Source organism: Equus asinus, chromosome 19, assembly GCF_041296235.1.
Source record: "Equus asinus isolate D_3611 breed Donkey chromosome 19, EquAss-T2T_v2, whole genome shotgun sequence".
Classification (NCBI taxonomy): domain Eukaryota; kingdom Metazoa; phylum Chordata; class Mammalia; order Perissodactyla; family Equidae; genus Equus; species Equus asinus.
This window is the reverse complement of record NC_091808.1, coordinates 12898093-12918691: the sequence shown is the minus strand read 5'-3', so window position 1 is coordinate 12918691 and position 20599 is coordinate 12898093. Positions and strand designations below refer to the sequence as shown.

Here is a 20599-nt window from a genome sequence, read left to right as displayed (position 1 = left end):
ATGCTGGGGTTATATAGTATCTAAGCGGTGGTTCTCAGGTTTTATTAGCAGGGAATCCTCTTTAGTAGAATCTTAACCTATAAAGCTCAGGAGCTGAAAGTTCTTAAGAGAAGAGAGGTTCAAGGGCCCAGTGCAAAGTTCTTAAGAGAAGAGAGGTGCAACGGCCCAGTGCTCGTCTTGAGCCTCTCGCAGCGACATTCTGAGGCGTATTCTTGGATCCTAGGAGTCCAGGGTCCTGAGTGTTAAACGTCATCCATGGGATGGAAATCCTCAGGAGATGAGCTGTCCTTAAAAAGTCCCGGCCTCGAGGATTATTCTAAGTGGGATTCACAAACTTGTTTTAAGACAACTCCCAGGGTTTTCAGCAGTGTCAAACGTATGTGTAGCTTCTCATGCAGAAGAATGAGTGATTATTTAAAAAAAAAAAAGAAAATTCAGCCGTCAATCTGACCCGTCTTTTACAAAAATAGAGAGGAGTCTATGCACATTTTTTGAGAAATCATTTAAGTTTTTTTTTAATCCCTCTAGGCTGTGACAGCTGTATCACTGTTAAAGCTATTTAATATTTTAACTGGCTGTTGTTTAGCATTACAAATGACTCAAGGAAAAAGAAACAAGGAGTCAATGGAACTATACTACTCCTGTTTACCGTCCCTCCATTTTTTGTTGTATCAAAGCAGCTGGTTTGCATTTATATGGCAAAGGATTTTTCCTAAAGAGTTAATTTTTAGTTAATAGTGAGCTTTCATAAGAAAAATAATTTCAAATGCTGTGTAGTAGTAATATCACATTGTCTTTTTTCACACATTGAGGAGGGTTTCCTGGTGACAGCTGGAGTGTGGGGGAGGGGGAGTCACCCTCAATCAACCAGCTGCTCTGTGCAACATCATGATGGTGATATTTCAAAGCCCATGGATCATTTTGGCTGTATTCAGAAAAGAAAATGTATCAAATTTCTGGGAAGCAGTAGATAGTGTGCAAGAGCCCTTTGGGATCTAGATGATAGCCAGCTAACAATGTGGGTATTCAGGTTTGCATGTCGGTGTTATTTACCATCGTTTCTTGGACATTGTTACATGCACATCATAATTATAAAGCAATAAAGTCTAGTTCCATAGGGGGAAAGGCTCATTACTTTATGGAGAGGAAGGGAGAACAGAAAACAAACTTTGGGAGTATGCTACGTGCTTTCACATAATATGCTATTTCATTTATTCTTTGCAATGACTTCGGGAAGTAAGTGGAATTTTCCTCAACCATGGATAAAGAACAGAAGCTCAGCAGGATTGATTGTATGGTTTGCCCAAGGCCACATACTAGTAAGCAATGGCGTCCATATTTGACCCCAAATCTGGCTTCAGCTCCAGGAATGTTGTTATTACACCAACAGCTGTTTCTCCATGGTGTTAACTTGCTTATGCATTTTTAATCCAAAGGCACAATATCAGGATGGTTATGAATGAAATTTATATACATATTACAGTGATTTCAATTTTATATAAATAATTTATGGGGGTGTATGTGTGTGTTGGCAGCTATTTCCAATTTTGGATTTTTTTTCCTTGAGGAAAGTCTCTGGGGCAATACTGTGAAAGAAATTTTGCTACATTTTTTATGTTACACATACCAGCAATTTGCAGTTATCTGTGTTGTAATGACTCAGTTATGATTCTGAGTTTGAACAAATGTAGGAATAAATACTGTGCTCACCGCCCATGTAGTCCCTTCCTTTGTACCTAAGTGTTCAAGATTTCCTCTTTTCTTTCAAGGTACATTAATTCTGTATTAATAAGGGATCTGTTAGCTTTCTAAATTTACAGCTTGTAGCTGTTATGTCCACCAAATGATGACTTAAATCCTTTTGGGGCTGGCCCAGTGGTGTAGTGGTTAAGTTCATGTGCTCCACTTCAGCAGCCCAGAGTTCGCAGGTTCAGATCCCAGGCGCAGACTGATGCGCCTCTCATCAAGCCACACTGTGGCAGCATCCCACATAAAACAGAGGAAGATTGGCAGAGATGTTAGGTCGGTGACAGTCTTCCTCAAGCAAAAAAAGGGAGGGTTGGCAACAGTTGTTAGCTCAGGGCCAATGTTCCTCACAAAAACAAAACAAAACAAACAGCAAATCCTTTTATTTTTGTGGCATGGCTCCACTGCTTTCGACTATGAGTTTCATGGGTCATTTCATCTCTCTTGGCTGTTGCTCACAGGATAATGCCTGCCCCAGTATTTTCTTTCTTTCTCTTTCCCCTGCACACCCCATATAAAACTTTAAAACTTATTTTTGCTATTTTCTAAACACTCTTTGCACATTTATATACAATCCTATTATAGTTCTTTATCACACTGTATTGTCGCTGCTGTGTCTGCTTCTGTCTCTAGGCTATTGACCTTAAGCAAATAGGTAGCCACTTGTTGCCCCAGGAAAAATGGGTTTATTCAAGGGCTGGCTCTGTGGATGAGTGGTTGGGTTCGCACACTCTGCTTTGGCGGTCCATGGTTTCACTGGTTTGGATCCTGGGCACAGACCTGGCACTGCTCATCAAGCCATGCTGAGGCGGCATCCCACATAGCACAACCAGAAAAACCTGTAACTAAAATATACAACTATGAACTGGGGGGCTTTGGGGAGAAAAAGGAGAAGAAGAAGAAGAAAGAATTTATTCAGGACTGGCAAAGAATTACGATTTGGGGTCTGCAACCATGGTGAGCCATGTGCAAGTCCCCCCAGCAAAAGGGCGGAGAAACGCTTTTATAGAGAAGAGGAGGAAGTTGGGAGGGCTATTGTAAACAAAGATTTCAGGTAGTGTGGCTTTTCATTGGCTGAATTGTGACAGTTTCTCATTGGCTGAGCTTCTTGCTGGTCAATAAGAGGAAGTCTTTCTTCTTCTTGTTGGACTCTGCAGAGCTGTCACAGGGCATGAGAGCTCCCCATTTTGGTGTCCCAACTCCAGTTTAATGAGATTTCTGTTTATTAATTTTCATGAGGCTACGGTTGCCTGAAAGGAGAATGCTTCCCCCTTAGGAGATGTTCATACGTTTATTAAAGGAAGGAATACAGACAATGAGAAATAAAATTATATGCTTAATGATTTTATTGATAAAATTTTACATTCATTGGTTTTTGTCTCTGGGTTCACAATTATAGAAATGTGATATTTTATGTCTGTTAATGAATTACATTATGTTGAAAACTGAAGGAGTGAGCCAGCCCTGATGGCCTAGTGGTTAAAGTTCGGCGCACTCTGCTTTACAGTGGCCCAGGTTTGGTTCCTGCTCACGGAACCACATCATTTGTCTGTCAGTAGCCATGCAGTGGTGGGAGCTCACATACAAGAACTAAAAAAACTTACAACTAGAATGTACAACTATGTACTGGGGCTTTGGGGAGGGGAAAACAAAGAAAGATTGAGCAACAGATGCTAGCTCAGGGAGCATCTTTCCCAGCAAAAAATAAAAAAATAAAGATGAAGAGGTAAATCTTTTCACAGAAGAGCATGGAGGATACTTCCGCGTTCCTTCTGGAAGGCTATCAGATGGAAGAAGGCTCTTCTTCACTTTTTTAAAAATATTTCTTTCTTTTTTTTTTTTGAGTGGATGAATCTAAATGATTCATTTCCTAAAGTTCTAGTCAGAAGTTTTCCTCCAGTGATAACATTTTATTAGGTGTGTAGACTAATCTTAATTAAGAACAAAGGCAGGGAGTACAATGTTTTGAAAATCACTTCAATAATTAGAAGTATTCTTTAAAAGCATGAACCTTGTGTAAATAGAAAACAAATTTTAGACCCTCAATTTTTCCTTTTGAAGTAACATCCTTCATCCAGTGTCTAAGTGTATATACTAAGTATGTGCCTTTGAGAGGACTTTGCCATATTTGTGCAGAAGGCACTCTTGTGTTCACATCCTTAGCTCCGTGCATTCTTCTTTCTTTAGGAATAGTGTGCCCGTAGCTGACCTTTGAGATAGTGTTTACACACCCTCCATGTTTTGGTTCTCCTATGGGCTAGAGGGTAGTACTAGCAGAAGATGAGAATTGATGATGCTTGAACTAAACTAGGATCTGCTTGTCAGCCCTTGGCAAATTCCCTGGTATTTTGGGTAGGGTGGGTTCTTTGACTACAACCAACAGAAACTAAGTTAAGTAAGTTATCCAGGTAACTAATCAAGAACAAGAAATTTATTGGAAATCTATGGATAGGCTCAGAGAATCAACAGAAAAACCAACCAAACTACCATTCCTTGGTGAAAGACAGTAGCTAGGGAAGCTCTCGAGATTTTGGTAGGCTTGGTATATCTAGAAAATTCTTTAAGTTAATTCTCTGAGTATGAGCTCCAAAAGTTGTTGGTCTTAGTGTCACTGCACAAGTTTTTGTTTGTTTGTTTGTTTTGGTGAGGAGGATTGTCCCTGGGCTAACATCTGTGCCAGTGTTTCTCTATTTTGTATGTAGGATGGCACCACAGCGTGGCTTGGTGAGCGTTATGAAGGTCCGCACCCAGGATCCAAACCCGCAAACCCCGGGCTGCGGAAGTGGAGCATGTGAACTTAACGACTACACCACCGGGCTACACCACCGGGCTGGCTCCTTTGCACAAGTTTGAGATTCCAGGGAGAGAGTTATTATTCTAACTATGGTCACCGTCACCTTTGAATCAGGGTAGGAAATGGCACCCTTGAATGCTTGTCCCCCCAGGACCACGTCGAAAGGGTGTGGGAGGTAGATTCCTGTTAACTGAAAGAATGAGGTATTGATGCTGGGCAGGCAAAAAGCCCCAAGCTGTCCCCACCACCTGGTAATTAGTGGACGTCCCTTGTGCTTTGTGGGAACATAAACAACATGTCTGAAGTCTGGCATGCTTTTCCTCCTCTTGACTAGTTCTCGTGTTGGGAGGATTTCAGTGACATAAATCACTAACAATTCTTACACAAGTTAACTTACATGGGGATATGGTTATCACTTTTTCATTGATTTTAGGTAGATAAACAAAGAAATCTTGTGTGGAGCAAACATGAGAATGGAATTACTTAAATCTTCTTGAAGGGAGTGGTGGTGGCCTGCTGGCATTGCTGCTCCCCGTGAGCCTCCTAGTCTAAGGACCTATGTCTGAAGGGCTGTCACTTGGAGAACTTTAATGAGCCCTCATTACACTGAAACTTGTAGTCTACGAGAGAAGAAACTGGCTTATGATTGATACTGGAAATCATAAGTGGTGATGGATCAGAATTGGAGTTGACACTAATTCACCTCACTCTGGAGCAAAAGTCAAGATTATATACAAAATCCAGTAGTTTCATTTTTCATGTGTAAGGATAATCTAATCATTTCTCTTAAGGCTGTAGCACTTTAAAAAGGAGGGAAAAATAAAATTTTTGCCATCTGACATGTTGAGATTGCTTTTATCCTAAAATGGAGGCTCATTAAATTCTCAAATTATCAGATAATGTTGACAGAAACTCTGGTTTGAGATTTTATTATAAAATTTATTTTAATTAAAAAGTCGTTCCTATGTTCATGTGCCTCCTGCATACCCCATCATATTGTTTTAAAAATGTATGTGTGCTTGAATCACATGATGCAGTTTAAAAATGTATGCTTATAGATGGGGCTGGCTTGGTGGTGTAGTAGTTGGGTTCATGCACTCCGCTTCGGCGGCCTAGGGTTCAAGGGTTCAGATCCTGGGTACAGACCTACACATCACTTGTCAAGCCATTCTGTGGTGGCATCTCACATACAAAATAGAGAGAGATTGGCACAGATGTTAGTTCATTGACAATCTTCCTTAAACAAAAAGAGAAAGATTGGCAATAGATGTTAGGTCAGGGTCAATCTTCCTCACCAAAAAAAAAATAAAATAAAAATGTAGGCTCATAGACAGCCCAGAAAAATGTTAATGGTTGCTAAGTTATAAAAATGCTTTAAAGCTATTTTAAATTTTTAATCTTAGTCCTTATTTTAAATTAATTGTTTATATAGATAAAAACTATCTCCCAATTTATGATTTTGTGTAATCTCATTAAATTCTCACAAAACCAAATGAGCCTGCATTATCTTCTTTTATAGGTGAGAAAGTGGTGGTTAAATAACTTTCCTAAGGTCACATAGGTAGTGTATCGTAGAGTTCTTATCAAAGACCATGCCCTTAACTACTGTCCTATACTACGTATGTTAATGTTGCTAGCCCTGTATATCATTTTGACAGGAAGCATTGGGACATTTCTTTTCCCAGAACCTATCTGTTTACTCCCACTTCCCTGACAACTTCTTTGTGTTCAGAAACTGTTCAGATGTGTTGTATTCTTCATCATCTTGTGCTTCTGTTTGCTGTGAATGTGGCAACAGCTCCTATATTGCAGCAGTGTGCCCTGCGAAGCCTTTTGTCCTTTATGTCTTAGAGCAGCCCGACAGCCTTTCATGTTGAATTCAGCAAAATTGCTTTTCATTTAACAAAGCTGAGTGTTGCTTTCCAGGTGAAAAATAATTAAATGCTTTTAAAGATGTATTTGATTAACAGGAAGCTGATCTGTGTAAATTCATTATAATTGTAATGATGTCATAGCCTTGTCTTTTGTTATTAACCAGGTAATTGACCAGGAGTTTGGAAGCTTATTGTAACTGACAGTTAGTGGTTTGACCTTGGATGCTGTCTAGAAGGGAAACATGCACAATGCATGTAAATGCAGTTGGTTCATTGAGCTGCATGTGTTGTTGGAGCATCTGATTTGGGGTTCTTATTTTTTACTCTTCTGTTACTTCTTTGCTGAAATTGGTATACTCGAAGTGAGTGTTATACCAATTTCTCATACTAAAAGCATGCAGCCAAACACACATGTTGTCTGTGTCCATGAATAATTATATCAGACATGAAACCTCGGCACGTTGAAGACATATAGTCAAGTAAAAAAATGCCAAAATTAAATGAATCTTGTTTTTAAATCCCATATGAAGGAGAGTTAAACAACTTTTGGTAGAGAAGTCATAAGGGAAAAAATAGGGGCGTATTTGATAGGTTAAGAGAGAATTTGTCCCCTCTTATTCTGATTTGTTGAAGACAGTTCAGAGCACATGGTATTTTAAATATTTGGGGATAAGAGCCTCTAATGTTGGTGAGTTTGGTTACACGATGGGATTGTGGGAGTGAAACGTGGAGGGGAAGGGGGATAATAATGGTAACAAACAGCAGTTCCTGGGTGTAGGCTGTCTTCCCTCCCACACGCTTTGTGCTAGTGGTATAGTCAGCCCTGCTAGAATGTGACATAGGCATTCCTAAAATCACCATACTGTGCAAAATCATGTGATAAAAACCACAGAGCTTATGGGGCAGATAGTGTGAGGAGCAAAACACTCAAAAACTTTGTCAGTGGCACATTTTAAAAAAAACGATCGGAACCTAATAAAAAGGTAGCAGCTTTACACATGTTAAATGGTTAAGAAATACATAAGTACTACAATGAATATGGCACTTTACCTTCAAAAAGTGCACTTTGCTTGTGGAAGTGGTTGTCAGAAGGATTGCAGCTTGTGAATTATTGTTGAGTGGTGGAAGGAGGGTTATCCAGAATTGGGCAGCAAGTCGTACGTGCAGATGTGGACGGGTGTGTCTCATAATGTATTCTGTGAACTGTGGTCGCTGGTCGATGTTTTCAGGGTACAGATGGGTACATTTTATGAATTTCTATGCACTTGTTTCAGCTGGGTGCAGGTTTCTGCCTTCACATAGTGCTTCTTGCTGATGAAATTGCACATAATCACATGTGAAATTTGCATTATGCTTAAGTTGTTCCCTGGTAGATTAATTGCATTTAAACAAATTTGCTTTTTTCTGAACAAGCACTGTAGCAGGACTGACCAGACTAATTAACTTATACTTCCTTGATATATTTCATGTCTCTGTGCTAACAGCATATACATGCTGTTTCTTCTCTCTAAAACACCTTTCCTTCTTTTACCCACTATCTATCTTTCAAAGCCCAGTGTGGATGAGGAAGCTCCCCTAAGGTATTCTCCAAATTGGATTGACTTAACATTTTCGCTGTTGGCACATATTTGTACATTATTTGCCCATTTCCAAAAAGCGTCAGGTTTAGATGACATAAGACACAAGTTAGTAGTGAAGGAGGGGGGACAACCAAATGGCTGAGTAACTCTCAACAGAACAAAGCATATCCATTTATTAGGTGAAATTAAGGTTTTCTTTTTGGCTCGGATGGGATTTTGCACAGGGAACAGTAAGTCTGAATGGGGTTTTATGACAAGGTGAAGATGATTCCTATGTAGCAGAGACCTAAAAGGCCTCTAATAGTATGAAGATGCATTTCTGCAAAAGTCTTTCTTCAAAGGCAAAGTGATAGGTTCTGACCTTGCAGCTTTTGGAGATTTGGGAAGACACAGGGCTAAGAGTTGGGACAGTGGTCCTTTATACCAGTAATTCTTAAAAGGTGGAAAAGATGTTTTTGTGTCCCTGGGCTTCCCTCTCAGGTTAAACCTTACCCTGCAGGATAGGATCTGGGGGTGAAAGAATGCCAAGCAGGGCACCCTTTACATCCTGCCCTCCACCTCTTCCCCTTTTCAGTCCTTGCCAGCCACTTGGAGAAAGCATGGGGGCTTTTGTTCCTCAACTTCTTGCTTTGTATCGAATATATTCCAAAATGAGGAAAATGTCATTGGATTATTGTTACTTTTTGGGGTTTTTTTTTGAGGAAGATTAGCCCTGAGCTAACATCCGCCGCCAACCTCCTCTTTTTGCTGAGGAAGATTGGCCCTGAGCTAACATCTGTGCCCATCTTCCTCTACTTTATATGTGGGACGCCTACCACAGCATGGCTTGATAAGCCCTGCGTAGATCCACACCTGGAATCCAAACTGCCAAGCCTTGGGCTGCCAAAGCACAGTGTGCGAACTTAACCGCTGTGCCACGGGGCTGGCCCCTACATTTTTGTTTTTAACTTGACTTTATAAACTGATTTGTTGTTGTTCTTTTTAGCTGTGACTGTGATAACAATTACCAGAAGAAGTTGGGTATTTGAAGGTGAGGTTGTGATGCTGTCAGGGCCCTGCCCACATGCCAGGTCCTTAGTGCATTCTGACAGACTTCTAGCCTCCAGCACCTGCAGTTCTTTGCCTGAGTGCCTTCTCTGGCCCCTGATGCCCACTTTGCCTGCTGTGCCAAGTCACAAGTGACAGGGAGTTGAGGCAGACCCCTAACACTTTGAGGGATAGAACTGGGGTATATCCGTACTTGCTCCCAGAGTTCCCAGTAAGCTTAAGCTCCCATAAGTCACCTATAGTGATAGCTTGATTGCCATTTTTGGCTGCATTGCCTTTCCTCTCTCGTGTCCCCACTCCCCTACCAGTGTATTGGTCACCTCTCAAATAAATTACTTGCACAGAAACCTTTGTCTCAGAGTCTGCTTCTGGGAGAAGTCCAAACTAAAACAGTAATGCACGATAATACCAACAACAAATTCATCAATAATATGCTAATTGAGTCCTCATACCAACGCATTTTACAGATGGGGAAACTGAGACATGGAGTGATGGAGTCATTTGCCCAAGGTAACTAACAAAACTAATAGACCAGCCAAGTGTTCTGATTCAAGTCAGCCATCTTAACCATCACTCGGCACTGGAATTTCTGTCTCTCTTTTGTGGTTTCACATCAAAACTACTGAAAGGATTTCCACTAAACCGGGCAGTTATATTTGGAATGGTCAGACGTAAAATATAAGCTATGGGTTGTGTGCGAAATTCACTTTGGTGACCTCTGGTGGTGAGAGTGCCCCATGTGACTTCCCATCTGTGGAGAAGGACATACTTATTAAGTACCTTGGACAGAGAAAGCTGGGGATGAAATTTGAACATCCCCAGAAAGTCTCAAGGGCTGAATCTCTGTTGAGCTACAATTTACATGCGCAACTCTGTCAAGCATGCTTCAGAAATGGGTAGCAGGACGGTTAGGTGATTTTCTTGGCAAGCGCTGTGGAGACCAGTAGTAGATAACATGGAACTAATTTGTCTTCACAGGATTGTGAGAATTAAATGAAACAAATTATGCATAACTATTTTGTGAACTATAAATAATTGCATAAATATTAGTTATTATTGGGGAAGGTATGTAAATGTTATAAGACCTTGACTCCTAGGCTGAAAAGCTTGAAGTTGATCAGATGATGGTGCTGATAAAGATTTAATATCAGCCAATGCTTATATAGTGCTTATTATGTTTCAGGCATTGTTCTACGTGTTTTGTGTATATTAATTCATCAACAACTCCATGCAGGAGGTCTTGTTATTATTTAGTGTATGTTTTATAAATGAGGAGACGTAGGCATAGATTGATTGAGAACTTGCCTAAGGTCATACAATTCTAAGCAATTGAGTCAGGATTTGAACCCAGGCCATTGTATTCCATTCTATTAACCATGACACTATTCAGTCCTAGGATGATGAAGTATAGAAAGCCGTTATAGGTAAGAAGACGCAATGGATTGGGGGCAGGGGATAACATGATGAAATTGAATTTTAAGCAAACTGAGTCAGATATTGTATAAGGGGCTTGGGTGAAGTGTTTCAGGTGATAAGGCCCTGACCTTTGGAAGGGTCTGTCACCACATAGCATTTGCCCTTATTAATGGTTGCTTATTTGTCTGGAACATTCTGTTACTTCTTATGTCGTTTTCGTGGTCTTAAATTCTAACTCCTCAGAAGTCAGGTTTTCTGCCTTCCGTATGATTGGCATTGATGCTTAAGGCAGGTTATTATAAAAGACAGTTGGACGTTGTCCCACTAAGGTATGGGAAATTGTGTATTTGTTTTCATTTGGAGAGATGGTATATGAAGGGAAAAAGGAAGGAGGAGCTCTTGTTTCTTAAAACTTTCTGTCTGGTAGCTTAAAATAAGAAAGATTTAGCCAGTTATCATTAGGGAGATCATCTAATGGTAGAATAGGGCCAGATGAGCCAATTTCTTATGCGGTTGTAGTGATGAAATGTTTGAGGTTGGAGAAACATCATGTAAATGAAAGTCTCAGCAGCCCTCAAAAGGGGAAAATGCTCTCAATTCCCAATTTCTTCCGGAACATAGTCCAAGTTGTAGATATTTCCATGAATAGATACTGGAATTTAATTACTGAGAGTGTCACAATATTCATAAAGAGTAGATTCCCATTACCTTCTTGGTATAATTTGATTACAGTTTTCATTTTTTATTCATGAAGTCAGTTTTCATTCATTTGATTGTCTTCATTTCTTTGTATCTCTCTGCCTTTAATGTGAAATAAGAAAACAGAGAGCCCTACTCTGATTCTCTTTGATTTTATCATTAATGTAGCTCAGGAAGCCATTTAACAGATTTATATGGTCAGAAGAATTTGTCGTTTATGTGCAGCTTGTCATCAAATGACCGTGGTACTCTCACAAAGATTCTACACTGTACCCCAGGACTCCCCTTTTACTAATCAGCTCAGGTAGATATGCATTCTGGTAAATTGAGCACAGTGTAATGATGTGAAGCCATACCATCTGCTATTACATTTAATATTTAAATATTGTTTTAAAAGTGTAATTTTCATATTATTCATACAGCTGTGTATTGCATTTAACAGCTATGTGTTGCGTAAGCTATATAAGCTTTCTGAAATGCATTCATGTATTTGAAAAGAGGAAACAAATTACTTGCAAGTATTCAGTTAATAAATTCTCCTTTTTCACTAATTGCAAATACATGTTATACTATACCATTTTCTTATTTTCAAAAATATCTTGAAAATCTGCATTTTGTAATTGTGTTCGCTTGGGGCATAAGGAAGGTAATACCTTTTAGGAAAAACAAAATTATGCTAAGAAGTTTAATTGGAAGAACAAGTAAGTTTATTGTTATTGTGCTGGGCTAAAAAGTTGGCCCTATAGTAACAAGTAGAGAAAACAGTTTCTTATGTTTGGATTAAAAAAGTCATGAATGATAAGATTCCTCAAAGACTTACAGGACAGAAGAAATGGTCCAGTTCAGTTCGTTCCTAGAAAAAGTAGACTGTACTGAAACAGAATCAGAGAGAAAAAAATGCATCTAGCATCTTGTGTATGTTTTGACCAAGTTAGTATGGTATTTATGAAGCACTAATTTGTTGTCCAACTCTTATAATTTACAAAGCAGAGGAAGTTTTTATGTTTAGCTTAAACAATCAGATGTTCCCATAGCATTTTTGCTTTGTTTGAAGCAATAAAGCGTACTAACCCTCTATTTCTTTCAAAATGATTTTACGGTATTTATAGTCAAATGTGTTGGCCTGAGCCGCTGCCCCTGCTCTTGAGCTACATTGGCATTCACTTTCAGCACATCACATTGCAGGGCACGGTGAGGCTAAAATCCTTTCAGTTTAACCAGGATGATCTCTTTGTGGCTTTGACTTTTTTCCTGAAGCTTTCTTTTGACCTGAGCTTGTTAAATGATTTCTTGTAAAGAGAGAGTGGGAGTGTATGTGTGTTTGTCTGTGTGGTTATGTGTACCTGTGAATATGTGTTAATATTACGTTTTAAGCAATGAAAATTTAAGCATTTGTTCAACATCGTTAGTCATTAGGGAAATGTAGATCAGTACACCTTCACATCCACTAGGATGGCTATAGTAAAAAAGATGGATAAAAACAAGTGTTGTTGACGATGTGGAGAAATTGGAACCCTCATACACTGCTGGAGGGAATGTAAAATGGTGCAGAAATTTGGAAGACAGTCTGGCAGTTCCTCAAAAAGTTAAACATAGAGTCACCATGTGACCCAGCAGTTTTACTCCTAGGTATATGCCCTAGAGAACTGAAAACGTATGTTCCTACAAAAGAAAAATTGTCCCTGAATGTTCATAGTAGCATTATTCATTATAGCCAAAAAGGGGTAATAGCCTGAATGTCCAGCAACTGATGAATTGATTAGCACAATGTGATATATCTATACAATGAATTATTATTCAGCCATAAAAAGGAGCTAAGTGTTGATACTTGCTACAACATAGATGAACCTTGAAAACATTATTCTAAGTGAAAGAAGCCAGACACGACAGGCTACATATTGTATGACTCCATTTGTATGAAGTGTTCAGAATAGGCAAACCTAAAGAGATAGAGAATACGTTAGTGACTGCCAGGCACTGGAGGGAGGGGAGATCAGAGTGACTGCTAACGGGTACAGGGTTTCATTTTGGGGTAATGAAAATGTTCTGGAATTAGATAGTGCTGATGATTTAACAACCTTGTGAATATTCTAAAAACTACTAAATTGTACACTTTATGAGAGTGAATTTTATGTTTGTGAATTATATCTCCATTTCAAAAAACCAAAGCTTAAGCATCTGGAAAGTCAGGCATCAGCAAAGTACTGAACCTGACTGATAGTAGGCCTTTGATAAATACTTGCCAGATGACTTGAATAAACCTACATTCTCTCCTATGATATTTTTAGAGAATATACTTATATATAGAACTGCTAAAAGAAATTTAGCAAAGGCATGAAAACAGTAGCAATGACATGGCATTAATCTCCCTCAAATATGTAGCAATAAACTTTTTCTTGAGTCTTAAAGAAAAACCTCACAATTTAAAATGATCTCAGTGAATAATTTTAAGATTTCTTGCACTTTTAATGACATGGAAGACTGTTTTCAGAATAGCATGCGATTACTCCCATTAAGATTGTAGTTTCTTTCTTTCTTGTGAAATCAATTTGGTTACTATCAGATTCCAAATTGGGACTATAATTTATAACTGGTGTATATTCTTGCAATGTAATGGTCTGAATTCTTCTTGAACATTTAAACTGAAAATTGAGATATATACCTCTGTGGTAAATGATAATGATGAAATATTTTCTGCTTTGTAAGTAGAAATGAAAATCATTGTAATTAGTTTCTTCTCCCTTTTTATAAAACTCCATTCTCTCCCCCATGAGACACTTTGGTTTCCCAAGTTATGAGTTCAGTTTCTTTTGTTTTTCTAGCCACTTAGTTTTTCTTATTACATACCTGTTTAATTTTTAATTTCTCATTAAAAGTAAATATGGCTAATTTTCCTATCAATATTTCAAAAAGTCTTCCATTTTTCTCTGTCAGAACCTTGATATAGTGCTGTCTGGTGTGTATTACTACATAATTAAAATGCCATTTTCTTTTGCAAATAGTTCTGGCAACGCAACCTATTAATACAATTTAAATGGATCAGAGGTTTATTTCTGTAAAGTTGAGATAAATGGTATAAACAGTGTTCTAGAACTAAAAATGGTAAGTGGAATAATATGTATATTGCTATGGGGAAGGTTGTTACGGTTGCAGGACAATTACTTAGAGATGAACGTATTGTAGGTATTCAGAGCTTTTCAGTCAATCCCATTTATTGTATAATGTAGATACATTAAAAAACACTCATCTTGAGTCACTGGGAAAATACTTCTTAAGCACTTACTATAAGTCAGTCGCTGTGCTAGGCTCTGGGTGTTCAGTGGTGAGCAAAATGGACAAGGTAATTCTGCCCTCAGCCATTTATGCTGTTATCATGGAGCTTGTAATGTGGGAGCACCTGTGTGGCTGGACCATAGTGACCACGGCAGAGACCAATGTGAGGTGAGACCAGAGAGGTGGACAGGGCACTGGTAATTGCAAGCATTTAGTTATGGTAAAGGGTTTTTGGACTTTACTCCAGCTGTAACGATAAGCCATTGAAGGCTTACTGCAGGGGAATCCAACTTCACTTTTATAAAGATTAACCTAAGCAGTGGTGGACAGTGGTTGGTGGGTATAAGAGGAGAAGAGAGAATCCAGTTAGGGAGTTTGTTGTAATCAAGGTAAGTTATGATGGTGGCTGAGACCAGAGTAGTGGCCCTAGAGCTAGAAAGAAGAAGACTGATAACAAACTGGAAAAAGAATTAACAAAACCTGATGGGTGGGATTTTGGTATAGTGGGGTGACAAGGGTGAAGGACGTGTCAAGGATGTTTTCTGCATCTCTGACTTGAACAACTGGGTAGCTGGAGATTCCGTGTCCTGAGAGGGGGAACACAAGAGGAGGAGCAGAACTAGAAGGGACAGTCCAGCGTTCAGTGTGGGGCATGCTGAGTGGGGGTAGGATGTGTTTATGAGGCGGAGGAGTGCAGGGACTAGCCTGTTCTTCCTTGAGCTGTGATAACTGCTTTCTAGTCTGGTTACAAGTTAGAGTAAATAAATCACTTCCAAAACCAAACACGTTATACTGATTTTCAGTTCATGGAGAAGTAGCCATAATTGATCATACTTCTGTGGTCTCTCTTACAGCTCAGCAGTCTAAAAGTTTCTGTGTATTTGGTGGGCAGGACAAAACAATATTCATCTTATAGTCACTGCTTGCTTATTGTGTTCTCTTTGGTGTTCCTAGAGCTGTGCCTGCCTGGCCCACAAGGTCAAATTACAAAGCTGATGTTCACATGGACCAGGTGGATTTTTTAAGTTACATTGCTACAGACTGCATCCCTCACCTTGAGTGGTTGACTTGATAACTTAGTAGGAAGGAAACTGGGCTAGAGTTGGTATGAAATAGTGCCCATTTGTCTTTGCTACTTAAGACTCAAAACTTATGTTCTACCTACATCTGTGCACCAGTGGCCTTTGTTTGCAAAAGTGAAGAACAACAGAGATTATGCACTTCTCACGTTGGCCATGGTTATATCTGCCTTCGCATTAAGTATACATTTGTTGAGAATTTGAGCCACGTCATTTTATTCATCTTTTGACTTTCTGTAGCCAATATTATTATTTCCATCAATAAATAGAAATGAGCCATTTAGGGGCTGGGATTGTAAGTGTTTTGTTCTTTGGTTTATCTCTAAAGCCTGGCACAGGGACTGGCATGCATTTGGCACTTGATATTTGTTAAATAAACGAGTGAAAAAAGGAATGGCTGAATAGTCAGTCTGTGAGATGAGGGACAATTCAGTCTTCAGAAGCCAAGAGGTCAGGCAGACTCTGTTCTTCCTATAAGATTATGTCCCTGAAGGCTACTGAGAAATCAAGGCTGAAAAACATAAATTTGGGAATCATCCTGATGAGAAGAATTATGGAGACCATGAGGGTGGAATTCCATGAGTAAGTGAAAAAGAGAGTAAGGATAGATGAAAAGTGAAAAGCAGAGGAAAGGAAATTGAAGGAGGGAGTGAAGCCACAGGACAGCACCGTGTCCCAGCGAAGCAGAGCAGTCAGCAGTGGGAGAGAGAGCTGAGAGGTGAGAGCAGGCAGGCAAATGGAAAGGGACCTTTGGGTTTGGACAGAAGTCAAGCAAGTGCAATATGAGCCGGAGTACACAGTATGAACTTAGACTGGGGAAATTCCGCTATCCTTTTGTTTATACTCTTCATCACTAATGATTCCAATCGAGGGGGAACGTTTTCTTAAGCAAAGACGTAGTTAGTTTTGATTTTCTGCTGTGCATGGCCTGGCGTCCTAGGACACTGTACTGATACTGAAGGGTTTAGTTTGTGATTTCATGTAAACTGATTATTCTTTTGCTCCTATTATAGGCAATCATGTTTGCTATACATGATTATTTAAGAGAATTGCAAGAAAGTCATAGTAGTTGGAGAATTGAAAACTGACTTGAACGGCAATGTGAAAAAGAGAGACCATTTTTCCAAAATTACTTGGGAGCTTTTCAGTTGAAATTTCATTAAATTCTCTAGTTTCTGAGAATGCTACAGAGCTGCAATAATAAGTCCACGGCAATATAGAAACTTGTTTGTGCTAATAGTGAGGAAATATATACAGACACCCATATATGTATGTATAATTCTTTCTTGACCCTTTCTTCTGGGTGTGATGTTGATCAGAATCCATATGGGAGGATGAGGAGTACCTTTGAGCCCTATTAAGATGCTACCATTTGCAAAGGATTTTTCACATAAGTGAGATTACCTAATAGTTATGAAAAAAGTAGCTACCGTTTATTCAGCATCTCCTTTATTTCAGACATGTTACAGTAATCCTGGGAAGGAGGTATTATTCCTAATTTAAAGTGAAGAAGTTGAATTTCAGACAGTTTAAGTAATTTGCCTAGATCACAGGACTGGTAAGTAGGAAAATTCTGCCCTTTTTTACTCCAAAGCCCATGTACTTTCAAATGTGCTGTCTGAATGAGAAGGTTTAGGGTATCAGAGTGAGTTACCTGTTTGGATGGGAGCCATGACAGCACCACAGAGGAGACAGAACCACTAGATGTACACTTTTTCAGCGTCCTGTCCCCCAATCTGCCTGCTTATCCATAGCTGCACCTGACATTTTTCTTCTTCCTTCACGTTATGATGGAAAGGCTCTTCCCTCTAAGGACGTCATTCTTTTTGTTTATATCTTGCATCTTTACTCTCTGGCTTTTTCTTCCTCTCTTTCTTTACTAGCACCTTCCCATGAGCATAAACCAGTCCCTCACCAAAGCACATGCTTTCTGTATTGGTTAGCAATTGCTGCGTAACAAAACACTCCAAAACTTGGTGAAGTAAAGTATCATTTATTTAGCTCACTGTTCTATGGGTCAACAAATTAGGCTGGGCTCAGCTGGACTCACTCATGCATCTGTGAGCTGCTGGTGAGTTAGACAGCTTTGCTTCTGGGGCATTAGCCAGCCAGTGGCCAGGACCATCAGGATGACTGGAGCATGTGTCTTTCATCCGGTAGGCTGGCCAGGACTTGTGCACATGGTTGCTTGGGAAGGTTTTAAGAGAGAGCAAAAGACTGCAAATCATCTTGAGGCCTAGATTCAAAACTCCTATAGCGTGCCTTCCTCTGCATTCTGTCAGCCAAAGCAAGCCACAGGGCCAGCCGAGCCTCAGGGCGTGGAGAAGCAGACTGCTGAACCTGGAACTCTTCTTCGTCTCTAACTCCAATTTCACCCTTTAAGATCATAGTCATATTACCCCCTGAGGCTGAATTGTGTGCCTCTGTCACTGCATTTAGAACATTGTGTGGCAGTTGTTGGTTTACTTCTTACTAGAACGTGAGCTCCTTAAACACGGACTGCGTTTCAATCCAGGATTTGGCACATAGTAGATATCTTATAAAAGCTGAAGTTTTTGTTAAAATAAAGCATTCCAGCATTTGATATCTGGCAACGTGGAAGAGAAGATAATATATACTTGCATTTTAAAACTTGCTTGTTGATGTTTAAAAACTTTGAAGCAGACTATTTAATATATCAAAATCAAATATTTCTTTAAAAAAATGAAGGGGATAGAGAATCCTGACCAGTAGTCTGAGTAGAAATCGTTATTACATATTTGCACACTATCTTTGTAAGTTTTTTATTAGGTTACAAGTTTGTTTATAAGGAAGACGAGTCATATTTTCATGGCATATTTGTCAGAGAAAGCATACCCATCCATTAACTGGTTCATTGGGATTTGGAATAAAATTTCTGTTTTAGAATGTAAAATTAAGGAAGGATGTCAGCCCGTGTCCTGGATCTTACTCTGGAAGACACTGAAAATAAGTGTTTCTGTTAGAGGAGGTGGGATATACATAATGTAAACTCATCTTTAAGTGAGTGTGTCTTATCACTGTGTTAATTTAATCTTAATTGCTGGAGTTTCATGTGCATTTTATTTTATGTTTTAGGTTCAGCCGTCTGTAAACCTCCCTAGATTCCTAAAACCTGACCACGTTTTCCTCTCACTGGGTTGATATCTAACCATGCAGCGGAGATCAAGAGGAATTAATACTGGGCTTATTCTGCTCCTTTCTCAAATCTTCCATGTTGGGATCAACAATATTCCACCTGTCACCCTAGCAACTTTGGCTCTCAACATCTGGCTCTTCTTGAATCCTCTGAAGTCGCTGTATAACTCCTGCCTTAGCGTGGAGAAGTGTTACCAGCAAAAAGACTGGCAGCGCTTACTGCTCTCCCCATTCCACCATGCAGACGACTGGCATTTGTATTTCAATATGGCATCCATGCTATGGAAAGGAATAAATCTGGAAAGAAGACTAGGAAGTAAATGGTTTGCCTACATCATCATCACATTCTCCCTACTCACTGGGGTGGTGTACCTGTTCTTGGAATTTGCTCTTGCAGAATTTATGGATGAACCTGACTTCAGAAGGAACTGTGCTGTAGGTTTCTCAGGTAAGGCGGCATGCTGAAGACAGTAATGGAGGTGTAGCCACTGTCATCTTATGAAGAATGGGTCCCTAGTTAGTGAGGGAACTGAATTCTGAGTGGTTAAGGGCTGCTGGGGCTTGGATTTTGGAGAGGAGGCCAATTGGAGTACAGGGGGGACGTAAATTTTGCTGTTCCACATTATGCAGCATCATTCACCCTTGGACAGTTTAGACTAGGGTCTGCTCAAAGGTAGTTTTGTAGGAGATGTAGTACTGGGAAAGATGCACAAGCTCCATCATGGTAGGGCTGCAGAGAGACCCACAGGTGTATTTGTGATGGGGAGTTCTCTAACAAGATGAGTATGCCTGTCAATAACTTCATTAAAATAAATGCACCACACCCTCCCGTGGCATGCTCACCATGTTTTAGGAGCTGTGATCATCATTCTACATAGCTCATGCTATTTAATTCATATAACAGGTCCGTAGGGAGGGGACATTGTCTTGATTTTGTAGATGATGAGGAAGCTAAGACTCAAAGAGGTAAGGCAACTTACTGAAGGTTACACATCTAGTAAGTGGTCGAGCTGGGCCTTGTGCCCAGTCCATATAACTTTAACCACGTGTTGCATTGTCTCTCACTGTTCCCCGTCACTAGTTCTTTTTTACATATGTCTCATAGGACTGAAATTGCCATCAGGACTTAAACTAGGTGTTTGAAAAATTAGAATGTGAAGAGGATGAGGGAAATAGTCCTGAAATAGAAGGAAATCTAACCCTTTCCTCAACTTTCCCTGTCATCCCTGTAAAATGCATCCTCATACATATGATCATGGGAGAAGAAAGGAAATATGCCCTGTCTTCAACATGTATTTCCATAGAGGGTAGAAAAATACACAGTACTGGTATTTATTTTATTGAGTTAAAAACCATATAGCATAAAATTAACAATTCTGAAGTGGCCAATTCAGTGGCATTTACTACCATTGCTGGTGTTTTAGTCCCATGTTATATGTTATATATTTAATAGCATAAAAGTCAGTTTGAACTTCTGTGTTAAGAAACATCAAAGGAATGTTTGGCTTGAACATTGTTTTTGTACCGAATGCTGGGTTGACTTGTTGTAAGGAATAGAGTATGTTTCAAAGCAAAAACTTGGATGTGGTCAAAGAATCATTTTCACTTTCAATTAGTTTTCTTTGCAAATGTTGATTATCTCCACATTTGGGTTGTTGACATTTGTACGCTCTTTATTCTCTTCTAGGAGTTTTGTTTGCTTTGAAAGTTCTTAACAACCATTATTGCCCTGGAGGCTTTGTCAACGTTTTGGGCTTTCCTGTACCCAACAAATTTGCTTGTTGGGCAGAACTTGTGGCTATTCATTTCATCTCGCCAGGGTAAGTGTTTACTCTCAGGGAATACAAATGAAGAACCTGATGTTCCGTGGAGAAAGATTGCAATAATAACGAGGTAGCCAATTGTATTTTACAGTGAAGTTTATTCTTTAACTAT

At 39.4% G+C, this 20599-nt stretch overlaps 1 protein-coding gene across 7 annotated transcripts in view; it reads left to right on the top strand.

The window, feature by feature from the left end:
* The window catches only part of RHBDD1 (rhomboid domain containing 1), a 157940-nt gene that overhangs the window by 33176 nt on the left and 104165 nt on the right, over positions 1-20599 (top strand). For 5 of the 7 annotated variants that reach the window (XM_070489627.1, XM_070489626.1, XM_070489630.1 and 2 more), the window contains 2 exons: positions 18605-19112; positions 20352-20484. In XM_070489627.1, the coding sequence (XP_070345728.1) occupies positions 18680-19112; positions 20352-20484 (566 nt within the window). In that variant the 5' untranslated portion in view covers positions 18605-18679. Of the gene's footprint in view, positions 1-16966; positions 17067-18604; positions 19113-20351; positions 20485-20599 lie in introns of all 7 variants that reach the window. The other 2 variants (XM_044751614.2, XM_014835929.3) reach the window with 1 other exon arrangement.